Below are 17,428 nucleotides of genomic sequence, written 5' to 3'. Positions count from 1 at the left end.
CTCGCTGACTGTTTTTGTGCAATAATAACGATGATAGTTACAGCTCCATCACAGTCAGGTTGCGTGATGGGGTGGAATATTTTATGCAAGCTGTATTTTATATTTTATACAAGCTGGCACAAATAATCACATGACTTTTCTGTCACTACTGCAAACCAACTTACTTCAATAGTTCTTGTTCTCCCTTCTCTCTTTTTGAAACGGCCCTGACTCCTCGTTATGTAGTTTAATGTGACAGTACATCATTTCTGTAGCTGTATTAGTTAGTTGATGTGATGGGGTTAAAAGTAAAACTCAAGAACACAGATAAGTGATTGAATCTCCTCAGTCTGATGTTTTCATGTGAAATTTATATGAACCATCAGTGTGGATCTACCAAATTGGAGAAGACACATTTCGGGCTTTTAACTGACTTGGACTTCAAACCAAAATCCTTTCAGTTGTCAGCATCAAAATTTTACCCAATGTTTCGATAGTGACACTCATTGATTTTATATATAATGTAGAAACAGTGATTTTCTGGATGTTAGTGTGTTATTGTGTTTGTTTACCCATCTCCAAGCCTCTCCTCGATGAAGCCCAGTATTATATGTAGTTATAAAGCAGCTCCTGGTTTGACCAATCAGTGCTCAGTAAATTGAGCTCATGATGTAATTGATGATATTAACGAGTCTCTGTGGCGGCTGTGAAGGTGTCCAGGAAAAATCTGGACCCAAGAAATTCTTGTTACTTTTTATAGTTTTTCTGTTTATTTGAATTATGAATACGACTTTATTCTAATGTATATTGTGATAAACTCCCTGCTGAGGTCAACTGGTTAAACATTTGCTTAGATGCCTAAAACTTTCACACAGTGCTGTATTTAAACTTGAAAAACATTATTCTTATTACTGTTATTGTTGTTGTTGTTGATGTTGGTGATGTGTTGGTGGTGCTGATTGTGCTGTTTTCTCTCTCTTTATTGGTGCTGTGTGAACATTTCTTATAGCACATACTGCACTTATAGAAGAGTACGCAGCTCCATCTAGTGGCTATTTGTGCAATTTACTCATTTTACTCAAAAAAACACAACATAATATCTTCTTCTTCTTCTTCTTCTTCTTCTTCTTCTTCTTCTTCTTCTTCTTCTTCTTTCGGCTGCTCCCTTTAGGGGTCGCCACAGCAGATCATCTGCCCCCATCTCACCCTATCCACTGCCTCCTCTACTTTTACACCCACCATCTCCATGTCCACCTTCACTACGTCCATAAACCTTCTCTGAGGTCTACCTCTTCTCCTTCTACCCGGCAGCTCCATCTCCAACATTCTTTGCCCAATATATCCACTATTCCTCCTCAACACATGTCCAGACCATCTCAACCTGGCCTCTCTGGCTTTAATATAATATAACAAAATACAATAAAAGTCAACTTGAAATTGTAGAACATCTTCCTTCACAGCTTTTTTGAGTTCACTCATCTTTTTTTTAGGTCGATCTGTTTTTTACAGTGCATTCATTTTTTCTTCATGTGCTTCAAAGCCTTCAATCCATGGTTACTTCAAATAGCAAGCAAGCAAAATTTATTTATATAGCGCTTTTTACAACAGGTGTTGTCACAAAGCAGCTTTACAGAACAATCAGTATTACAGAGAGAAGAGAAAAGAAGAAAGAAAATCTGGGTCCGAGCCCCCATGAGCAAGCCAGCGGCGACGGTGGCAAGGAAAAACTCCCTAAAAGAGGAAGAAACCTTGAGAGGAACCAAGACTCAGAAGGGGAACCCGTCCTCCTAAGGTCGACACCGGACAGCAAACATTATTAGTATGAAGTATTATAGTAAAGTGGGAAAAGAAAGAGAGAGATCTGAGGGTGAGGACTGCACAGCGCTGTACAGCAAGAAGCTCAGTGGTGGTCAAACCGGTCCAGAAGGCTGGTGAGCAGCGGCACCAATCAAGGCAGAAGAGGCAACAGCATCAGGCGCACAGGATGGGCAGCTGATCAGCTCGGCAGAGAAAGGAGAAGAAAAAACAGAGTTAGTACTGTAAAGAGTGGCTGACCACAGATTACAGTAAAACAGAGCAGTGTAGACTCCAGCAGGTCTAGACCTGACAGGGAAGACTAGTCACCAAATGCTTGACTGTACAAATAAGTTTTTAGCCTAGACTTAAAGATTGGGGCTGTGTCTGATTCCCGAACATTGGCAGGAAGATTATTCCAGAGCTGGGGGGCTTTGTATGAGAAAGCTCTCCCCCCTGATGTAGCTTTATTAATTCTAGGTACCAGTAGTAAGCCAGCACCTTGTGATCTAAGTAGGCGTGATGGTTCATAGTGGGAGAGGAGCTCACTCAGGTACTGAGGGGCGAGCCCGTTTAGAGCTTTATAAGTCAGTAATAGAATTTTATAATCAATGCGAAATTTAACTGGTAACCAGTGCAGGGCTGATAAAACTGGACTAATATGGTCAAACTTCCTAGTTCTTGTGAGGACTCTGGCTGCAGCGTTCTGGACTAGCTGAAGCTTGTTAAGGCTTTTGCTGGGACATCCAGACAGCAGGGCATTACAATAATCTAGCCTTGAAGTGATAAATGCATGAACTAGCTTTTCTGCATCCTGTAGAGATAATGAATTTCTTAATTTAGAGATATTGCGGAGATGCAGGAAGGCTGTTCTAGTGATATTAGATATATGTGTGTCGAAGGAGAGATCAGCGTCTATCATGACACCAAGATTTTTAACAGATAGGCTTGATGAAACTGAGAGATTGTTAAGTTTTAGTGTTGAGTTAGACAGTCTGTTTCTGGCTAATTTTGGACCAAGAAGCAGGACCTCTGTTTTATCTGAGTTAAGTAACAGAAAATTATTTGACATCCAATCTTTTATGTCTTTTATACAGTCCTCAATCTTGCCAAGTTTAATTTTATCATCCGGTTTACTTGATATATATAACTGGGTGTCATCTGCATAACAGTGGAAATTTATGCCGTGTTTACTGATAATGGTGCCTAGTGGTAGCATATATATTGTAAATAATATAGGTCCTAAAACAGAGCCTTGTGGAACACCATAAATTACTTTTGCACGAACAGATGATTCACCCTTTACATTAACAAACTGATATCGATCGGTGAGGTAGGACCTGAACCAGGAAAGAGCTGTTCCTGTTACCCCTACAAGGTTTTCTAGTCTATCTAGTAGGATAGCGTGGTCTATTGTGTCGAATGCTGCGCTAAGGTCAAGGAGGACTAACAACGACACATTTCCTTGGTCCGTGAATAATAAAAGATCATTTATAATTTTTTACTAATGCTGTTTCTGTACTATGATGTGGCCTAAAACCAGACTGAAATTTTTCGTGTAGATTATTCCTATGCAAATAAGGGCTTAATTGTTTTGCTACCACTTTTTCCAGGATGTTTTGCTACCACTTTTTCCAGGATAGCGCATCAGTTATAATAGCTTTATTATTTGAACTAGTAGCCAACTACATGATGGCGTATAGATGTTACTGTATGCTTTTGGTACTAGAAGGAAATTACAGGAGCAGAAAGGAGAGAGAAAAATGTGCAAAAAATGTAAATGTTTATATTATTATATACAAATACTCTCAAAGCCTTTTCACCATGAGCTAATGTGATTCCTTTCATAGAACATGTGAGTATAAAAATAGCATGGCATTACTAATAAACAGTAATTGTTCCCTTCAAGCAAAACTGTATCAACAATCCATTTAGGTCTCGATTAGCCGACTGCATGTGAAAGCCACAGTAAATGTCCTGTACGGTAAAATGATGACGTCCCGCTTTGTCTGAACTCTAATTCATTTATACTTCATGTTAACTGCATGCGTCAAACACAAGATCGGGCCTGCAACACAATTCACTCAGGCCCTCCGAAGTATCTTCATTTTCTATTATTATTAGCTCAGCTCAGCAGCTCGGAGTCCAAGTCTTAATGAACCTGCAGCGAAGTAAGGATGCCAGGAGTCTAGTTCAAGCAAACAGGTAGGTTTAAAAGACTGAGCTCCTGGGGACATTCAAATTTTGAATATTTGTGTCCATGTAATATTACAAGGTCTGCTACAAGTGCCTGTATTTTACTGTTTAAGTATAGCATGACATTAATTCAACTTTTTTTCTGGCCCACAGATTTTTTCATGTAGCCCTTTTACTGGTTGAGTTTGACGCCCCTGTTGTAAACGATGTGAACAGATGATGGTGCAGTGCTGCTGGGATTAAGGTCCGTCCCCAAGACAGAAGGGGGCTTGACCGTCACGCTGACTGTAATTTAGGGTTCCTTAATTTGACATAGACATCAATGTAGACTTCCTTGAGATTGACTTGTTCCTTGTTATTCATGCCAACTTTGATATAAGTTTCCTTACCTGGAAATAGATCCGGTCTTGAACAGGTGCCAGAGATACTGTATTGGCAGAAAGTTGTCAAGGTGCAAAACAAAGAACACACTTAAGCTCAAACTCTAGGGTCAGCGTAGCCAGAGGATTAGAGTAATTACAATGCTCAGAACCTATTGTAGCCACACAATTAGGCCAGTTCGGGTTATAGCACGACATTAATTAAACACTTAAGTTAATGAAAAGCTTTTTTTCTGGCCCACAGCTTTATCGAGATTTTTTCATGTAGCCCTTTTACTGGTTGAGTTGGACGCCCCTGTTATAAACGATGTGAACAGATGATGGTGCAGTGCTGCTGGGATTAATTCTGCCCAATATCCCTCCCACAAAAGGTCCGTCCCCACGTGTGGGTGAAAGCTACAAGAGAGGGGAGGGCATATTTATACGTTCCCTTAGAGCAGTCTGGGCACAGGTAGTGTTAATGCATTGCATGTCATCTTCTCGAGGAGCACCAAAGCTGAAGCACATTCTGCACAAACACTGAGGACTTCTGTAGTGCATGGCCACCGCCTACAGCCGTATACATAATCCAGTGCAAGGTGAGTGATTCATGTTAGATTTGGCAGCTGATTTTCTATGAATGAGATTTTTTCCATTGCAGAGAAGCCATGCTTTCCACAGAACTGCGAGTTAGTAATGTAGTGATGTATATTCTGTTGTCTAGACTTGACCTGGACTTTCTATATTGTGGTTATTGCCAAGTAAATACAACTTGGTTTCGTAGTACCTCAAGTTGTCTATCATTTCGTCACATTGTGAGTAATTCATATATTTGAAATGTATTATATTTCTAAAAAAGTTTTTTTTTAGAATATATACACATATTTGAATTGAAACCATTAAGTACGGCATATAAATATATCCACAAATATTGGAATATATTGGAAGACATATATTATAACTAATACTGTATAACTATTGTATAATACTACCCATTATTTTTACTGGCAAAACTGCATTGGTTGTAATTTACAAGGAAAAACTGAACGGACAAGATGTGTCCTTTGCGGTTTTGCTTCTAACTCCATTGATCTACTGAATACGGAAGTCTACTTTTTAATATGCAAAATTATTAAAAAAAAAATTTCTATTCACCTTTATTTAAGAATGTATAGCGACATAAGTAATGTATTTGGATATGTGAGACTTGACTGTGAAAATACCACATTGCATTTGTCATATATTCTCTTTAAAATATATCTCAATATATTTCTTTGCTGTCCAAAAAAAGGAAAAAAAGGATCTCCATTTAAAAAAAAAAATCTACATTATTTTAGCAACTGCGCTGTGTGAAGATTCCATGATAAATGAATGAAAAAAAAATGGTTCAAAGCTGTTTGGGAATAAAGTGATGTTCCTTTAACTTACATTAAAAGTTAACAGTTAAACGTTTGGAGTTCACATGGGAAGGTAGTTCTTTGTACCCTCACAGGCCGCTTTATTAAACATACTTCCTCCTAGCCCACTTCCTTGCAAACCGTAGCCAAACAATGGTGTGTGCAGTCCGTTTCTGACCGCAGAACTCCTATTGGCTGGATATTTTTGGGTTGTGGACACCTCAACCCAGCAGAGACACTGACGTGTGTACACAGTCAATGCACAAGCCCTTCAACCACGTTGCTACAAGGTCAGTGTCGCTGTTGTATTGAGAGGCCACGCAAAACCAGTGCCTACAAAGGCAATGCAAATCACCAAATCCGCTCAAGTGCACTACTGTAAAGGAAAGACTAATTCTTTGAAAGCTAATTAAAAACTCCTTTTTCTCTTTCTGAAGTGCTTTAAACATCTCTATTCATGGGTTTGGGGAGCGAGAGCGACTCGTGGTCGGACAGCAGTTCGGAAGACAGCTTCTGCTCGGGCTCATGCCACGCTGAACACATCCTGCAGGTGCTGAACGCCTTCAGGCAGAGTGCCACCTTCACGGACGTGGTGCTGCTGGTGGAGGGCCGAGAGTTCCCCTGCCACCGGGCCACTCTGTGTGCCAGCAGTCGCTACTTCCGCAGCATGTTCACAGGGCAAATGCGCGAGAGCCGGCAGGCCGTGGTGCCTCTGAAAGAGGTGTCGGCTGCTGCCATGGAGCATTTGCTGGACTTCATCTACGAGGGCCGGGTAAGGCTGCAGGAGGAAAGTGTGGATAGGGTCTACCGTGCTGCCGACTTGCTGGATGTTCCTGCGCTGTCCCGGGCCTGCGTGGACTTCCTGGAGCAGCGAGTGTGCCCCTCTAACTGCCTGGGCCTTATAGACTTTGCCCAGCTCTACTCAATAGAGCCATTGCTGGAGCGCTGCCAGGGCGTCCTGTACCAGGACTTCGAAATGGTCTCCAAGCAGGAGGAGTTCCTAGAGTTGCCTTTGGAAAGGGTACTCAAGCTGCTGGACTCCGAGAAGCTGCAGGTGCAAGAGGAGGTGCTGGTTGAGGTGGCGCTGCGCTGGGTCTACCACCGGCAAAACCAGAGGGCAGCAGCACTCAAGACGCTGCTGGAGAGGCTCCAGCTGCCCCTTCTGGACCCTGTGTTCTTCACGGACAGGCTGGAGACAGATGAGCTAGTGCGGGAGTGTCGCGAGTGCTGGCCCCTGCTGCAGGAGGCCAGACAATACCACATGTATGGCAGGGAGGTCAGCTCTGAGAGAACCAAACCCAGGAGGTCAGTCAGACATTGAGCGCTGAGAACCACCATTTGATTTAGGGATCCCTGACGCTGAATTTGGTTTAGGGTTCCTTGACAATTATACTGACTTTGTTTCAGGGTTCTTTGACACTGATATTGACATTGATTTAAGGTTCCTTGACTTTTGTCTTTGTCTTTGATTTAGGTTTGCTTGACCTTCACACTGACTCTAATTTAGAGTTCCTTGACCTTGCCATTGACTTTAATTTAGGGTTCCTCGACCTTGCCATTGACTTTAATTTAGGCTTCCTTGATTTAAAATGGACATCAATGTAGACTTCCTTGAGATTGACTTGTTCCTTGTTATTCATGCCAACTTTTATATAAGTTTCCTTACCTGGAAATAGATCTGGTCTTGAACAGGTGCCAGAGATACTGTACCGGCAGAAAGTTGTCAAGGTGCAAAACAAAGAACACACTTAAGCTCAAACTCTCAAGGGTCAGTGTAGCCAGAGGATTAGAGTAATTACAATGCCCAGAACCTTTTGTAGCCAGACAATTTGGACCAGTACATCAAAGGCAGTGAAACCAAGACTGGTAACATACTTAGCATCTGCTATACTCACAAAGTAGTGCACTATGTGCCTCATGAAGTCATATTTACAGTTTGCAAGCCCTTTGAAAATCCAAACATGGTTTGTGCGTAGTTAAGGTGGTATCCAGCATGCAGAGCTAAATGTGTTTCCGTGTGTGTGTACAGGCGGTCGGGCTGGGCTGAGATGATCGTAGTGATCGGAGGTTGTGACAGAAGCGGAATTTCTAGACTCTCTTTCGCCGAGAAGCTTGATCCGATCTCAAAGAAGTGGCTCCCCTCGGCCACTCTCCCGGGATACTCCAAATGTGAATTTGCTGTTTGTGAACTCCAGAACGACATTTATTTGTCAGGTATAAACACAACAAACCACACAAAATCCTCCAACTGTGGTGTATGTGTACTGTTTCTGTTGCAGCGTACAAATGTGAATTCTGCACAAGTGAAAATAAGTGAACGCATCTTTAAATAGAGAACACACTTCTGCACGTATTAAAGTACAAATACCGTTTATTTGCTGATTTAACAGATTGGGGGGAAAAAGATAAAATGTGGTCTGTGCAAAAAACGTTATGGCAAGTTTTTTTGTATGTTTCACTCAGCAAATAAACATAAGTGGTGCATTAAATTCGCAGTTAAAAGGCATCTTTATGTTTGCTCACTTAGGAAATAAAGAAAACATGCCATTTGACCAGTGGTGTACAAATGTTTGCATGCTACTGTGCAATGAAGTGTTAATAGCTGTCATTATGCATTAATAGCAGTGGTCAAAAATGTAATAGCTATTGAAACAAACTGCATATCAGAACACTCAGTAGAACCCAGGGACCACATGACCATGTGCCGGAGTAGCGTGCGATGGCTATCAGGTTTGGTTTCCACTGAAGCGGTTATGTTTATCTGGACGTGCACCCAGTGGCGACTGTTTTTGTTTGTCTTTCCTCAAAGCCTTATCCGCAGCGGGGTAGTGAAGAGGAGCTGTGTGTCTGGGGGGGCGAAGTTAAAGTGCGTGTGTGTGCTTGCAGGTGGGCAGCTGAACAGCTCGGACGTGTGGCGCTTCATGTCTCCGTTGAACCAGTGGGTGCGTGTGGGCGGCCTGCTGAAAGGCAGATGGCGACACAAGATGGTCTCTCTGCGTGGAAAGGTGAGGTCTAGAGTTGTAAAAACCCATCAGTGCTTTGAGATGCATGGATCTGAAGCTGGCCCTTCAACTGCAGAATATTATATTATATTCAACTGAATTAATATTATAATGATATTAAATAAACAGAGTGTTCCTTTCTTGGCGAAAGTAAACTGGCTCTTTATGAATCCAGTCCAAAGACACACTTTTAATATAAGTCTATGTACATACATTTTATTCCAAACCACATATATTGGTCCACTCATTATGAAATTTTGTGTTTTTGGACGGCGGCAAAATAAATTGCTTGTTGTGCTGTTTGTATTGTCTATATTCCCATTTTGTGTCAAAATAATCAAACCGATTCATGGTGAAATTTGAGACTCTGTTTCTGGACGTTCTTTATTCTGGTTGCCCCCTATAGATTCGCTATAGATGCTTTAATTGTTACCAGACTGTCTGGTGAAATTGAATAAGTCAGGGTTAGGTTTACGTTTATGAGTTCTAGGTTTGGCCTTACATTTAGTAGAATCTATTAAATTCACCTTAACCTTCAGTTACATTTCGCTGCTGTTGGAACAAAACCTTGTGTCTCCATTTTTGTCGTTTTTCGGTTTTTGCCATAATTTGAAAATGCCTCTTGCCTTTTATACTGTGTGTGAATTTCATGATGAATGGAGCAAAAGAAACGGCCCAAAATCTCAGGGGAAAAAACTCTGGTTTCATTGACTTACATTAAAAGTAAAGTGGGTTTTTTCCTTCTCCTGTAAAGTTACCATCTTGGAGATACAAGGTTTTCTTCTGACAGCAGCGAATTGATAGGTGAATGTCAATCAAGACAAGGCGAGCCTGTACAGTGCACTCTCTGAATAAAGTGTTACCCTATTCCAAATCCTGCTCTAGATCTACAACCTTCTGTGTTTGTGACTCCTCTGTAGCTGTACGCTGTGGGAGGTTACAACGGGCATCAGAGGCTGAACAGTGTGGAGTGCTTCAGCATGTTTGAGAATGCCTGGAAAGCTGTGGCTCCTCTGTTGCTGGCGGTCAGCTCTGCCGCTGTGGTCAGCTGTGCCGGAAAGCTTTACGTTATTGGAGGGGCCGTGAGCGAAGAATGCAACACTGACAAGGTGAGAGTCTCAGGTGTAGCCTGTAGCCTTTTCCTGCAGATCTACCTTCATGCAAAGTCTAGTTACAGCCATAATCTTCTACATCTGCCTCAGATAAATAACTTCAGAAGTCCATGATTGGCAGGATCAGGTGAGGAGGTGGGGAATGTATGTCACATGTGGGTTAGAACTAGTCTGTGCAGGAAAGTTCTCCAGGAGGAGGTGTGGGACCACTAGCCTGCACAATGACTTCTCAGCTGGACAGGAGACGTGACTTCTTCTTGCCTTAATTAGGAACTTATGATAAAAATGAAAACAAGCTGTAGTTGAAACATCTCTCAAGTACGTATGCAGAGACAAAGCTTTACCTTCAGTGCTATGATGTGGTTAGAAATGTGCTGTATTTTTGTGGAAGAAAAGCAGAGACCATGTCACAGAGAACCTGCAGAAGAAGCTTCCAAACAGAATGAACAAGTGTGAATCGTGTAGGATGAACCATAACCAAAGCCTTTTTATTGGCCGTTAGTGTGAGATATTAAGGAGCTGTATAGGCACGTTATGGTGTATTACTAAAAGCTTTATCAGGCCCCTTAGGTTTAGTTGTATGCAAAAGTTTGGGCGCCTGTGCGCTCTCAAAAATAATGGTTGGCATAGCGTAGTGGTTAACACCTCTGCCCTGTGCTGTAGACTGGGGTTCAATCCCCACCTGGACAAGCACCCTACACTATACCAATAAGAGTCCTTGGGCAAGACTCCTAACACCACCTTCACCTACGTGTGTAAAAAATGATCAAATTGTAAGTTACAAATACGATCTTTGTACCTGGAAAAACTCGTTTAAGGTTCACAATCGGACCTTAAAACCCACTGCTGTACCTCTGAGGAAACATTTACATTGTTTGTACCTTGATGAACCAAAAACGTACCTTCACAGAACCTTTATTACTAACTGTGCAGCCATGAACACGTCCTCTACAGAGAACATATGTAACCATTGGCCCCTCCCAGTCCTGTCCATGTGTTCGTGCCGTGCTTTGGTTTAGCCCATGTGTTCTTTGTTTTGTTTTTTAGTCCAGCCCCCTTGTTTCGTGACTCCACCCCTAATTGTTTCCACCTGTGTTCCCGCCTATTCCTCATTTATTTAAAGCCTGTGTTTTCCCCTGTCTGGTTGTTGGTGTTTGTACTGTTGTTTGTACTGTTCTGGTTGCACTGTTTGTCTGTTTGATTCTGGTTTGTCTGTCATGTCGGGCCCCCGATCAATCCGTATTGGCTCTATGACCCTGGACCGTTTAGACTATGACCCTGGATTTGCCCTTAATAAACGTCGCTTATCTCCGCATTTGCGTCCGCCTCCTCGCTCCCCAGCGTTACAACATACCTCTGCACATATTAATGCACAGTTACTGTTTATTTGCTAAAGTTTGAAAAAAAAAAGTGACTTGTGCAAAAAGTTATGGAACATTTTATATTTCATTTGTTATTTGTTTCTTGTATGTTAGACTCAGCAAATAAATATAAATGGCACGCTAAAATTCGCAGAAATTTTATGTTTGTTCACTTAGAAAATCAACAAGATTTGTTATTTCACCAGCGGTGTTCATTTACATTCACCTGTACAATGAAGTGTTAATAACTCACATCATGCATTAATAGCAGTGGTCAGAAATGTAATAGCTGTTGTAATAACCTAAACATCAGAACATCAGAACACTCAGGACAATCGGAGGATCACATAATTACGTAGGCTTGCATGAGTAGCGTGTGATGGTTATCATTCTTGGTTTCCACTGAAGTGTTTATGTTTATCTGGATGTGAATCAAGTGCCGACTGTTTTCATCTTTCCCGTGTCATGTGCAGAAGTAATGTGCATGGTACTTTTCTTACTTCATGTTTTGTTTAGCTTTTTTCCCAACATGTCGATGTTAGCAAATAAATTGTGATCGGATTATTGCGTCATATTCTTTAAAAACATGATCTTTTGCAGTAACCATGTGTACAGCTTAGATTTTATCACTATAAGGTACTGCAACATTGCATTCTGTTGCTATTTCTGACATTTATCAAAGGGTTTCCAGAATCATTGCAGGTCTGGAAAGATGCACCACCTGAGTCCTTCATATTCTTAAAAACTTGAGGTGCAAAATGGGACTATTTTGGACCATGGGGCCATGGGACCGTCAGTCTTCGGTGATGTAATGACCAAGAAATATTGTCATGCTTGGCTCGGTTCTTGCTTTGAAAAAGTGTCATAACTTAATGCAAGAGATCAGCTTTCTGTATCTTACATTACGTCACCTTGGCAAATACAGAAGCCTGTATTTCCTTGTTCCTGGAACAGATGGCATTTTCATAGCTGTGATATTGAAAGCACGATATTGCCTTAGAAAACAGACTTCCTCAGAAAAGACCGACCATTCAGGTTAAAAATGTATGCCAGGGCCACTCGTCCGGGCTACTACATCTGGGTAGCGGACACTCTTATCCAACCTTTCAAATATCTATGAAGCGTGTGGGCATCACGTACAACATCAGTCAGAGTAAAAGCACCTGCGGCAAGACGGTGCAGCACCTGCTGCCCAAACAAAAACAGAGTTTGATGACAGAGGCAGTTAGCAGGTTTGAGCCTGCTGGTGCCCAAAAGGTGCCATGTGTCAGGCTTGTTTTGAAAACATGGCCTTCAGCCATAACAAACTGATAGCATAATTTGCAATCTACTGGATCGACCGCATCATGACTGGTTAAAAGTATATCTCTAGATTAGTGACATTTGGTACTACATTGGCTGCATGAAACAGCTGGATTAAGCATATGTGCCACTGTATTACTTAACTATTTATGTTTACACGGCTGTGTATAAATACACTCGTCAAGTCAACCTAAAAAAACGCTTTATGCGGTAATAAGTACATTAACTGCTTTTATTCATTCTAAATAAACACTTTAATGAACTTCTTTCAATCAAAGTCAGTTTGAGTTAAAACTAGTTCAGTTGCCATTCAGGCAGAACATCATGACCACCTCCTTGTTTCTACACTCACTGTCCACTTTATCAGCTCCACTTACTGTATAGCTGCACTCTGTAGTTCTACAGTTACAGACTGTAGTCCATCTGTTTCTCTGATACTCTGTTACCCTGTTCTTCAGTGGTCAGGACCCCCATGGACCCTCACAGAGCAGGTACTATTAGGGTGTGGATCATTGTCAGCACCCCAGTAACACTGACGTGGTGGTGGTGTGTTAGTGTGTGTTGCGCTGGTCTGAGTAGATCAGACACAGCAGTGCTGCTGGACTGAGAATAGTCCACCAACCAAAAATATCAGGCCAATATCATTCTGTGGGCAGCGTCCTGTGACCACTGATGAAGGACTAGAGGATGACCAACACAAACTGTGCAGCAGCAGATGAGCTGTCGTCTCTGACTTTACATCTACAAGGTGGACTGACAAGGTAGGAGCGTCTAATAGAGTGGACAGTGAGTGGACACAGTGTTTAAAAACTCCAGCAGCACTGCTGTGTCTGATCCACTCGTACCAGCACAACACACACTAACACACCACCACCACATGAGTGTTACTGCAGTGCTGAGAATGACCCACCACATATTTGACAACGATAGGAAATGTTTAAAACCAACATCAGTGAAGTTTATTTTTTTAGTGTGGCAGTTTCAAAGTTGCCAACTCAAAAATGTACAAAATCACCAAAAAGGATCCTTTAACATGAAGTAGTTGAGTAATACTTGGTCCCTTTAATATCGTATGGATATATATTTCTGCTAATATCTGCCCAACTCTGATCTCCATCCGTACTGAAATGCCGTCTCTATGCAGTTCTACGTGTTTTATTCTAGGAGTCATGTTGTAATCTGCTGTCTGATTTCCAGGTGCAGTGCTATGACCCCATGAAGGATCAGTGGACGTACGTGTTGTCCTGTCCGTTCTCTCAGAGATGCATAAATGCGGTGTCCCTCAATGGCTCCATCTACGTGGCCGGAGGTCTGCTGGATGTGATCTACTGTTACACTCCCCTAAAAAACACCTGGGACAAAGTGGCATACCTGCCCATGAAAGTGGTGCGTAACAGCCTGGTGACTTTTTCTAAGTATACCAACTTTGTAAACTATAATACTTGGGAAAAAAAAGTGCCTTGTAAGGTAGCACGGAATTTAAGGTGGCACTGCTTTTAGCAACCACTTGGCAACATCTAAGCAACACTTTAACAACCATTTTAATATTTTAATATAACTAGCTCACTTTTTGAAGCCAACATAATAATAATAATAATAACAATTAAAAAAATAATAATAACAATAATAGAAGTGGTGGTATAAATAAAGTGTTTAATAACTATCCTAATGTTCAGTTACATTCAACAAAATTAGAACATGTTGTAAAATTATATGGGACTTTTACTGTGACAGCGAAATATTTTCAAGAGCAATCTAATCTGCGTTCTCAGTGGATCTGATATAGGCAGATATAACTATTGGTCTACATTTGAATAATAGCTGAGATATACTAAATTAACAGCCATGCCTACTCAGTGTGCATGAGGGAGGGAATGAGTGAGTGCGTGGGTGAGTTTGCATGCAGCACTTTATTTTTGTCACTTTATTTTTGTCATTGACATTGACACCCTACACTATACCAATAAGAGTCCTTGGGCAAGACTCCTAACACTGCCTTGGCCTTCCTATGTAAAATGATCAAATTGTAAGTCGCTCTGGATAAGAGCCTCAGCCAAATGCCATAAATGTAAACAAGCATTGTTTAGCGTTGAAACAAGTCATAATGTTACTATAGAGAAAGAGAGTCTGGTTGGAGAGACTTCAGCCTGGTGTTGTACATGGACAGTCGTCCCAAACTTGACCCGAAACCCAGTATTTAGTCAGGCTGTATTGGGCTCGAGTCAGAGAGCAGCCTCTAATACACAGTACACGCATTACACTAATGAACATACTACTAATGACGGTGTCCTATTCTGACGTAGTGTTTAATAACTTGGCATGCAGATTGTAATCATACCTTAGCTCATTACTAATCCACAGCTGCATGTGTGCATTCCAGGAAAGCTGTGGGGTGACGGTGTGCAATGAAAAGGTGTATGTGGTGGGAGGCCGAGATGAGTTTGCGGCTGCCGTTGACCACATGTGGGCGTTCGACCCAGCGAGCTGCCGGGTGACCGAGGAGACGCCGATGACACGCAACTTGAGCAATCACGGCTGTGCCACCATCACACAGCACCTAGAACCCAAGTAAAGCAGTGCCTGAGTGAGAAGACCACAGAAGGCCAACCGCTTTGCTTTTCTCCAGTTCCCTTCGGACTTGAGTTTGTTCAGAACAAATGAAGCCAGTGAAACGTCATCAGCTGCTATTGTACAAGTAATGTGACTATATGCTGAACTTGTAATCGTTACAATGACACATTCTAGGACACTCCTAATCTTAATATGAACTACATACTGTGAAAACTATTAAACTGTGACATACCAGAGTGACTGAGCGAGTGAGTGAGGGGATGAGTGAGGGAGCGAGTGAGTGAGGGGATGAGTGAGGGAGCGAGTGATGAAGCGAGTGAAGGAGGGCTGTGACTGAGAAGCTGCAGTACTTCAGAAATTCACAAAGAGCTTGGAAAATTCGAAAGTAGCACACAAAGCTTCTCTAGAAACGCGATGTTTTGGACAGATGCTGACAGATGCTGATGAAGGACTTCTGCCCAAAACATTACGCTTCTCAAGTCGCTTCACAAGAATTATCCCAAGCCCTACTGACTTCTTCCAGTCCCCATCTATGTATGAATAGCGATGGAGAGGATGGAGAACACATGAAGTTTCATTCCAAAATGCTGAATATCTATTTCTAACACTTTTGGATACAAAGATGTTTGAAAAGAATAAAAACGAAATCTGATGTTTATCACACTTTTAAAATTATTATTATTATTATTATTATTATTTCTCTAATAAAGATGATATTAATCATAATATTGCATGGATATTTTTTGTATGTGTAACATCAAATATTATAAAAGAAAAAAAACATTCATAAAAGTGTCATTTAATGTGTTTCGAGACCAAACATGAATGCGGCCTGTGTAAACATTAGAGCACATTTCATATGATATGTTTATTTTATTATTTTATTACAGCAAATCGGAAAACCTGTGCCCTAAACTTTATAGAAAGATGCCAAGTTCAACAACACAAAGATTTACAATTTTGAAAACATTAAAACACAGAAAAGCTGTGGAAAGTAAAATGAAGAAATCATTAAGGCGAGGATGGAACAGAAAACCAGGACTGGGAACAGAGAGAATCACACTGGCTTTTGCACAAACAGCTCAAGTGCACGGTCACCAAGCAAAAAGGGGATATACCAAATACTAAGAAATGAGGAAATATATATAAATATTGCAAAGGTTGAACTTTTCACGCAAATTGCAGGGCTGATAATATTATTTGGGAAAAAAAACAATCAATCAAATGTATTAAACTGGAGAAGAATGCAAAATTGAAGCGTTTTCACTTCAGGTCTCAGTCTTTCAGACCCCAAGGTGAGAGTATATACACACATATATAAAAAAATGGTAACTTTATAGGAGAAGGAAAAACATACTTTGCTTTTAATGTAAGTCAATGGAACCAGACACCCCCCCCCCCCCCACCCCCCACCCAAGTAATTTTGGTCATTTATTTTGGTACAGTCATTGTAAAATTTACACGCAACATAATGAGCAAAAAGTATTTAAAAAAGTATTGAAACTGAGAAAAATGGAGATTCTATCTATCTATCTATCTATCTATCTATCTATCTATCTATCTATCTATCTATCTATATATATATATATATATATATATATATATATAAAATAAAAGTCCGGTCTGTAAGTCTGAGCAGTTATTATTTATTTTTGAAAAAAAAAAACCTCTAACACTAATACACACACACACACACACACACACACACACACCTTCTAAGCCACTTCTCCCTCGGGGTCGCAGGGTGTGCTGGAGCCTATCGCAGCGGTCATCGGGCGGAAGGCAGGATACACCCTGGACAGGTCGCCAGTCCATCGCAGGGCAGACAGACAGACACAGTCACTCACACCTAGGGGCAATTTAGCATGTCCAATTGCCCTGACTGCATGTCTTTGGACTGTGGGAGGAAACCGACGTAGACATGGCGAGAACATGCAAAGTCCACACAGAAGGGGGACAGCGCTACCCACCGTGCTGCCCACTAAAAAGTTCCTCATTAAATGAAAACAGCTGATGGAGTTTAAGTCAGAAACCAAACCTGCATTCTTCAAACTACATTATTAATTTAATCAATCTATCAATAATAAACCAAAAAATCCATCGTTTTACTATATTTACATGCATTTGCATCAATTTACATTTCATATAGTTTTAACTGGCGAAGACACAATTACTGCTCAGATAATTGCATTAGTGTATGTGTGTTTGTGTGTGTGTGTGTGTGTGTGTGTGTGTGTCTGTGGATTCATAAAGGCCTAAAATGCACTCATGCATTCTTTTTTCTCTACAGTGAGCAACATCCAAAGGAATCTGAAAAGTCCTTTTTGTGTGTAAACAATGGAATATCACTCCGGG

At 41.2% G+C, this 17,428-nt stretch overlaps 1 protein-coding gene across 1 annotated transcript; it reads left to right on the top strand.

The window, feature by feature from the left end:
• Positions 1-4,769: 4,769 nt before the first annotated feature.
• Positions 4,770-15,799, top strand: klhl35 (kelch-like family member 35). Its single transcript, XM_017691396.2, has 7 exons — positions 4,770-4,927; positions 6,163-7,030; positions 7,755-7,939; positions 8,612-8,730; positions 9,648-9,836; positions 13,700-13,888; positions 14,883-15,799. Exons 2-7 carry the CDS (start codon positions 6,183-6,185, stop codon positions 15,072-15,074), a joined length of 1,722 nt encoding a protein of 573 aa, XP_017546885.1. The 5' UTR covers positions 4,770-4,927; positions 6,163-6,182; the 3' UTR covers positions 15,075-15,799.
• Positions 15,800-17,428: the final 1,629 nt, after the last annotated feature.

This window comes from Pygocentrus nattereri, chromosome 18, assembly GCF_015220715.1.
Source record: "Pygocentrus nattereri isolate fPygNat1 chromosome 18, fPygNat1.pri, whole genome shotgun sequence".
NCBI classification, from domain to species: domain Eukaryota; kingdom Metazoa; phylum Chordata; class Actinopteri; order Characiformes; family Serrasalmidae; genus Pygocentrus; species Pygocentrus nattereri.
Note: the sequence above shows the minus strand (reverse complement) of the source record. Positions and strands in the feature narration are given on the sequence as shown.